The sequence below is a fragment of the Ovis canadensis genome, chromosome 3, assembly GCF_042477335.2.
Source record: "Ovis canadensis isolate MfBH-ARS-UI-01 breed Bighorn chromosome 3, ARS-UI_OviCan_v2, whole genome shotgun sequence".
Taxonomy (NCBI): domain Eukaryota; kingdom Metazoa; phylum Chordata; class Mammalia; order Artiodactyla; family Bovidae; genus Ovis; species Ovis canadensis.
Genome location: NC_091247.1, coordinates 142,802,678 through 142,810,888, shown reverse-complemented (window position 1 = coordinate 142,810,888; position 8,211 = coordinate 142,802,678). Strand labels below are relative to the sequence as shown.

At 47.3% G+C, this 8,211-nt stretch overlaps 1 protein-coding gene across 1 annotated transcript; it reads right to left on the bottom strand.

The window, feature by feature from the left end:
* Positions 1-4,347: 4,347 nt before the first annotated feature.
* On the bottom strand, positions 4,348-8,062 carry LOC138437345 (tubulin alpha-1B chain). Its single transcript, XM_069584478.1, has 4 exons — positions 7,716-8,062; positions 6,129-6,351; positions 5,846-5,994; positions 4,348-5,503 (listed from the first exon to the last, which is right to left on the bottom strand). Exons 1-4 carry the CDS (start codon positions 7,716-7,718, stop codon positions 4,523-4,525), a joined length of 1,356 nt encoding a protein of 451 aa, XP_069440579.1. The 5' UTR covers positions 7,719-8,062; the 3' UTR covers positions 4,348-4,522.
* Between the last annotated feature and the right edge of the window lie 149 nt (positions 8,063-8,211).

Here is an 8,211-nt window from a genome sequence, read left to right as displayed (position 1 = left end):
CTGAGGGATGGATGGATGGGGTAGGGTATTCATTTTGGCAGAGAGGAAGAAGATGACCCTTGCAACACAATGATATCTGTATCTACATGATGATGCCCACATCATGTTATTAACTTTGTATCAGTATTGAGTTCAGATTGATCGGGCAGCATGCCTCCTCCATTACTACAAGTTGACCACAAAGCCATATTTAAACTCATTCCACACTGGGAAGTACCCTAGAGGCTGGAGATGAAGTCAAGAACTCGGAGTGTGGGGTTTTCTGTGGCTAACTGATTCACAGTGGCCTAGAAGGAGGCTCTGCTGTCTCCAGGAATGGACAGAACAAGAAATGACAAGCCCATGAATGCCAGGTATGCCAGGTTAGTCACTTTCTCTTTGTGGTGTATCTTTTAGGCTCAGCTTCAAGGTGATCGGGAGGGCAGAGTTCACAAATCTGAGCTTGACTCTTCTGGGCAGAGAACTCCTTGTCAGTGGTGCCATCTGCAGGGCATTAAGGAATTTGCCAGGAATTTGATGGGACTGGGAGAGGGAAATGGCATCTCTCTCTCTCTTCCCTCCCTCAAACCTCTTAATCTGAGCATGTCCTTAAATCATAGCCCTGGTCCTCCATAACGCTAAAAGATTCCTATTTCTCGTGGCCTTTTGGCAGGCAATATTTAAGACATCTGATCCTGCAAGGCAGGACACAGGGCTGTGATATGACTTCCCTTAAATCTGTCCACTGTGAAAAACAAAGAAGTGGGCTCTTCCCATTTTAAAGTCAACTCAATGAGGTTAAGAATGCTAAGTTGTGAAGGCGCATCACCTTTAACATTCTTTTAAAGGTGGATAGGTATAAGACTTCTTGGTGGTCCAGTGGTTACCTGCCAATGTAGGGGACACAGGGGTTCGATCCTGGGCTGGGAAGATTTCGCACACTGGGGCAACTGCTTCTGTGTGCCTCAACTGAACCTTTGCTCTAGAGCCCGCGAGCCACAACTTCTGAAGCCCACGTGCCCTGGAGTTGGTGCTCCGAAACAAGAGAAACCACTGCTATGAGAAGCCCCTGCTTGCCACACCTAAGACCCAGCACAGCCAAAAATAAATAATTTTTAAAAATAAAATGATGTGTAAAAAATTTTCTCTTAAAAAGGTTAGTGGGTGTAAATTGAAGGTGTTGTGATTAACGTTAATAATCATGATTATCTGTATTATCATCCTCACCATCTCTAAGTAAACCCGTCTTGTGCTTTATTTATTTTTATTTCTTTTCTAAATAAATGGCTCAGTCTTCCTGGACAGTAGCTGTGCTGTCCTGCTGAGGAGGGCTGTTAAGCCCTTAGGAGGGCTGCTTCGCCTGTTCCTCACTTCCCGAGTTCGGACACACAACTATAAACTTACAAGTCCTTTCAGATTTGAGTGAGCTGTTTGCCATGCTCAACTCCCCACAGACACCTGGAGAAAGATGGGATGGAACTCTGTGGTGCAAAAAGGAAATAGGCTCAGAAGATGCAGAGCCCCTGACTAGTAACAGAACAAGAAGTGTCTCAGTCAGTTTCCAAGCCCTCTCTACCCTGAGGTACAATTTCTCAAGAGGTGCTAAAAGAGACTTGGCCTGAAAGAGTGAATGCATTTTACAAAACCTGAATTTACTGTTTATATGAAAGAGAACCAATAAAGAATCGGGCCTAAGAGGGAAATAAATTATTATTAATCTTAATGGAAGTACATTAAAGCACTGTATGGGCCATAAACATTACTGTGATTGCTGCTGGGACAGAGATGTAGATAAGACCCACAGCGCACCGCACCCCCCCCCCCCCACACACACACAAAGGAATGCTTAATGGCATTTCCTGGTTGCCTCAGCATTTCATTATAGCCATTTCCCACCTCCCACCCCAATGTCCCACACTTAGTATCTCACATTACCAAAGGCTTTGACTACTAGTACCTACTAGTTATCTTCTTGATTTATATGATAATTGGGAACAAACAGGACAGAAGGAAATACTGAATTTTAGCAGCAACCAAATAACTAGGGTATAAAGGAGATTGGATAGTTTAGGAGGAATGTAAATAGAAGGTGGCTTATAAAGGGAACCAAGTGTGTTAACTGCTCAGTTGTGTCCAACTCTGTGACTCCATGAGCCTGCCAGGCTCCTTTGTCCATGGGGATTCTCCAGGCAAGAATACTGGAGTGGGTTGCCATGCCCTTCTTCAAGGAATCTTCCTAACCCAGGGATCAAACCCAGGTCTCCTGCATTGCAGAAGGATTCTTTACCATCTGAGCCACCAAAGGATTGCTTAAAAGGCAACCAAAGACACTGAAATTCGTGTTGGAACTATAGAAAATAGAAAACTCCTTCTCTCTAAACTACAGGTTTCCTCCCTTTTAAAAGAGGAAATATTCCAAGTATACAGGGGGAAAAGGTAATAAAATTGGTATCCTTCTGGGTTTTGTATATAACTCCCAACAACCCACGTCTCCTACTATTGTCTAGTTTCCTCCCACACTGAATAGGACTGACATGTGTAACCAATAGGATATTGTAGAAATGAGAGTGTTAGTTTCAAGATATTGTGGTTTTCAATTTGCCTTGTCCAGGATCACCCTGGACAACACCCTTGTCCTGGATGTTGTGAGGACACTGAAGCCGTCCTTTGGAGAAGTCCCTGTGGTGAAGAACAAAGGCTTCCTGCCAACAACCAGTACTAACTTGCCAGGCATGAGTGAACCCCCTTGGAAGTGAATCCTCCAGCTAAAATCAAGCATTCTGGGGAAGGAGGTGGAAGGGAGGGTCAGGATGGGGAACACATGTACACCCATGGCTGATTCATGTGAATGTATGGCAAAAACCACCACAATATTGTAAAGTAATTAGCCTCCAATTAAAATTTTTAAAAATTTTTTAAAAGAAAAACAATAAAATTAAGCATTCAGATAACTGCATCCTCAGTCAACATCTTTACTGAAATCTTGAGAAATCCTAAGTCAGAACCATTCAGCTAAGGTGCTCCTGAATTCCTGACCCTCAGAAACTGCATGGTCATACATATTTTTTTTATATACATATATTAAGCCACATATATAAATATTGTTTTTTATATACATATTATTCAGTTTTAGGGCAATAGATAATGGCACTGCAAATACCTATGTACTCACCACCCAGACTGTCATAACTCTTTATTACATATCTTTCCTTAAAAATACAAACATTCCCCCCCCGCCCCACCGCAAAACAAACAAAATATCCTGTTCCTGCTATGTGCCTCTGGACTCAAAAAGCAACATGGCACACCGAAGCAAGTGCTTTTCCCTCCAAAACCTCCTCTGTATTGGTTTCCCAGGCTCCAGCCTAGCTACCTCTCTTGTATGGCAAGAGACCTTTCAAAGGTTCCAAAGCCTCCCTGAAAGTTCAATACTAGCAAATTCCTATCTTCATTTGGGCACTAATTAGGGTTCCTATCAGTGCTATAAAGGCCTGCATCTGCCTTCCCCTGGGACCTGCCATTTCTGGCTACATTATGGGTTGCTGCGCGCAGCCTGTAGTGCCTCCCAACAGAGCTCTCTGAAATGTCTGTGGATTTAATCAGGAGTTGAGAACTATTGTTTATAGGACTTATTGACTAAAGAAAGAACTGGCAAAATTTTACTCACCTCTATTCTCAACTTTTCAGACCTTTATAATCCATGTGCCTCCTCAGCTTTTAAAATGTATTTTCTCTAGGCAGATTTAACCTCTCTTCTATAGTGGGCTTTAGATGTAGCCACACTATATACTGGAAAGAATGTAAACTATGCCCAGTGCTACAAATTAACTTTGTCCTAACCTTCCCAAGTGTTGCCATATCATCCCTTGTAAAGCAGCTGTTCTTCCACAGGTGTATGACTTACTCTTCAATTGTTTCATATTGTTTTGTTGGTCAGCAGGGAATTCTGATCCTGCAACTTTCCTCCTTCCATCATTAAAGAGTAGGAAAGTTTTTACATCTTTCTGCTCAAATATTCCCCCAACCAAATGTTTACCTGGTCATTAATTCTGATAGGTTAGCAGGCTTCTTTACACAGCAGTCATGGTTGTAGGATATTAAAAACCTTCCCAAACCTAACTTATAATTACCTTATAACCTCAAGAACTAGAGTAGCAAAATCACTCTCATCTGAAATTTGCATCTTTCCAAGGCCTCTGAGCTGGATTTCAACAAAATACTGGTTGAAGTGATGTTAACAGACCAGTTTCAGAGTACAACTTCCCCCCAGGGATATCTGGAGCAAAATCCTTGGTATTACTTCCAGGGCAGGCTTTCAGGTATAGGAGTGAAAAGTGGAGAAACCAATTTAGAAGCAGCACAGAACTATTTGCTTTCTTAAAATCTTTACTTTTGAGACAAGACATAAGTGTTACAGACACACATGGAAAAGGAATACATGATTATAGTTGAAAGCGAAGACAATCTAGTCGGAAAGTTTTTATGCCTGTCAGCTAATGCTGAAGCTGAGTATGACATGCTGCAAGGCTCAAAGGAATGGTAATTAGTATTCCTCTCCTTCTTCCTCTCCCTCTCCTTCCACAGAATCCACACCAACCTCCTCATAATCCTTCTCAAGGGCAGCCATGTCCTCACGGGCCTCAGAAAACTCGCCTTCCTCCATGCCCTCACCCACGTACCAGTGAACAAAGGCACGCTTGGCATACATCAGGTCAAACTTGTGGTCCAGGCGAGCCCAGGCCTCAGCGATGGCTGTGGTGTTGCTCAGCATGCACACAGCTCGCTGTACTTTGGCCAGGTCTCCACCAGGTACCACAGTGGGAGGCTGGTAGTTAATGCCAACCTTGAAGCCAGTGGGGCACCAGTCCACAAACTGGATGCTGCGCTTGGTCTTGATGGTGGCAATGGCAGCATTGACATCTTTGGGAACCACGTCACCACGGTACAACAGGCAGCAGGCCATGTATTTACCATGGCGAGGGTCACATTTCACCATCTGGTTGGCTGGCTCAAAGCAAGCATTGGTGATCTCTGCTACAGAAAGCTGTTCATGGTAGGCTTTCTCAGCAGAGATAACAGGGGCATATGTGGCCAGAGGGAAGTGGATGCGGGGATAGGGCACCAGGTTGGTCTGGAACTCTGTCAGATCCACATTCAGGGCGCCATCAAACCTCAGGGAAGCAGTGATGGAGGACACTATCTGGCTAATAAGGCGGTTAAGATTTGTGTAGGTTGGGCGCTCAATGTCGAGGTTTCTACGACAGATGTCATAGATGGCCTCATTATCTACCATGAAGGCACAATCAGAGTGCTCCAGGGTGGTGTGGGTGGTGAGGATGGAGTTGTAGGGCTCAACGACAGCTGTGGAAACCTGGGGGGCTGGGTAAATGGAGAACTCCAGCTTGGACTTCTTGCCATAGTCGACAGAGAGGCGTTCCATCAGCAGGGAGGTGAACCCAGAACCAGTTCCCCCACCAAAGCTGTGGAAAACCAAGAAGCCCTGAAGACCCGTGCACTGGTCAGCCTGTTAAAAGAGGAACAGAAAAAACATAGTTATTGCTCTTTGTGATGTCATCATAGTAAAAAGACTTCCATTTTTCATATTAATCCCCAAAATTTAAGATTGTATTTTGACAAGAAACGCTTAAGAAAAAAAGTAGATCTTCCCTAAATTACTCAGCATTTTATTAAAATTATCTTCATGAATATTTATCAAATGACATAAAATAGTCCATATTTTAGTTGAACTTTAAACTATAGAGATAATTAACCTCACTATGGCATTTCAGTTGTGTTTGAAAAAAAAAGCATATTCCAAATATCTCTTTGGTTCATTAATTTACTTTCTTCTTGAGAATACACATACCAGTTTCCGAATTCGGTCCAAGACGAGGTCAATGATCTCCTTGCCAATGGTGTAGTGACCTCGAGCATAGTTGTTGGCAGCATCTTCTTTGCCTGTGATGAGCTGTTCAGGGTGGAAGAGCTGGCGGTAGGTGCCAGTGCGAACCTCATCTGGAAAACGAAGCAGCCACCCATCATTAACAACCCACACAAGTCTGCTCCACCCCAGGGTATCAGTGGAGCCCACAGGACACACCTGTCCCAGATCCCCAGGATTCTCATTGAAGCTACTGAGGTCAACTCACCAATGACTGTGGGTTCCAGGTCTACAAACACTGCCCTGGGCACATGCTTGCCAGCGCCTGTCTCACTGAAGAAGGTATTGAAGGAGTCGTCTCCTCCCCCAATCGTCTTGTCACTTGGCATCTGGCCATCGGGCTGAATGCCGTGTTCCAGGCAGTAGAGCTCCCAGCAGGCATTGCCGATCTGGACACCAGCCTGGCCAACGTGGATAGAGATGCACTCACGCTGTGACAGAGAGAAAAAAAACCAAAACGCATTAAAACACATACACAAAACCCACAAGACGTTTAACAAAAATGCTAAATGTTTAAGGAAACCTAGTCTTAAATTTGCTTTTAAAATGGGATGCTTTTTAAAAAACTCTAGGGTAGATGGGCTATACTTCTGATATACATTGCTTTTAATTAATTTCCTTTCCCCGTCTAAATCGGGAAGGCCTCTTTCTAAACCAAGAATAGAGCTTAGTCATTGCTTCCTCCTTTGAGGATCAAGATAAAGAGGAGGTCATCCATCTAGCGCCCGGAGCCCAGAATGCCATTTTAGAGTAGGTGGCCAGATTTCCGGGCAGCTCCCAGCACAGGAAGCACGTGGCCAGAGCAGTGCAGAGGAAATGCCGGGCCGCAGGGACGCGGGGTGGGGCTCTGCGGCAAAGGATGAATGAGCAATTCAGGGCGCGCGCGCCCGCGCCCCTCTGCGGTTCGCGGAGTCGCGCAGCTGCAGAAGCTCTTAAAAGCCACGTCTGCAGAGGCGCAGCCATGGCCAACCATCTTCGCTTCATGCAGGCGTGAAGCTCAGTTCAGCATCTCCACACCTGTCACGACGCAGCAGAGGATTACCGGAGACCCAGATCCGATTTCTATTCCCTCAAAACCGCCATCACCACCACCTGCTCCCACACGCATTCCTAACACAGCGGCAGGGAGAGACAGATGGCCTTTACAGGTTGCTGAGAGCTAGTTGTCTTAAGATATTGGTGCAGTGCAGCACATCGGTAAGGAGTCCTTCTGCACATTCACCTTACTCCTTAGTTTTTAAACGAGAACCCAGGTAACAGGAAACAGGCCCTCCAGTCATAGACCTGCAGCGCCCCAGCGCGCACGCGCCTACTGCAGTGGCGGGCTCCCGGCCACTCCCAGGCGGGAAGGTAACGGTCGCGCGTGCGCAGTCCCTTCCCGCCTCCGGTTTTCGTGCTGAGGAGGAAGTGAGGGCGGGGAGAGCCCGCGCGCGCGCTCGCTAAAGGCTGGGGAGACTCTAAGAGGGGGATGGGAATGCGCGGGAAAAGACTGCAGGGTCTTGGGGGCGCCGGGCCCGGAAGTTAGGGCTAAATGAGAGCGCTAACCATAGTGAAGGAGAACCAGCGCCCCGCCATCCCATTCTACAGTCTCAGAATAAAAGGTGGTGGCCCCCTTCCTCATGGGCCCCAGCCTTTCTCCACAAATCGAGGTCTATCTACTCTCACCCTCGGCTCCCGCCTCGTTCTTCGCCCTCCAAATGGACAGCGGTGGGGCAGCCCTCTCCAGCTAGAAGCCCTTGGCGATGCCCCGGCTCGTTTTCCCCCGTTTCCCTAGCCAAGTCGACGGTCCACTCACCATGGTGGCTACGGGTCAGCAGGCGCAGGCAACAGGAGTGGACACGGGTCCCGGTTACTGTCCCCGACAAGCTAAGAGTCGAGGTAAGTAACGCACTGGAGCGGGGGCGGTGCGGGAGCCACTTAAGTAGCGGTCCGGGGCGGGGCGGTCAGGCAAAGGCGGTGCCATGGCCGCAGGCCCCTCCTCCGCCCGAGCGCACCCACTGGGCGCCCGGCTCAGCCGCCGCAGAGGCGGGTTCCTGGCCCGGAGCAGCCTCCCCGCGCCAGCCGTGCGGGGCGGGGTCCGCCGCGCCTGCGGACCGCGAGCTCCGGTGCTGCAGTCTGGCGCATGGCTGCCGGAGCCAGGGCGGGGGTGAGGATGGGGGTGGGGAGCAGGTTTGGAAGAAACCAACATGGGAATGAGGGCTCGATTGCCGTTATTTTGGGTGAATCTTAAGATTTAAGAAGTCTACACAGTTTTAAAGATGAAGCACCATGAAATGCAGAAACTTGTGGTC

Excerpts from the sequence above, each read along its gene's own strand:
- LOC138437345 (XM_069584478.1), bottom strand. Across the intron at positions 5,995-6,128 it reads CCTGGAACCCACAGTCATTG|ATGAGGTTCGCACTGGCACC; the intron begins GTGAGTTGACCT and ends TTCGTTTTCCAG. Across the intron at positions 5,504-5,845 it reads TGGACCGAATTCGGAAACTG|GCTGACCAGTGCACGGGTCT; the intron begins GTATGTGTATTC and ends CTCTTTTAACAG.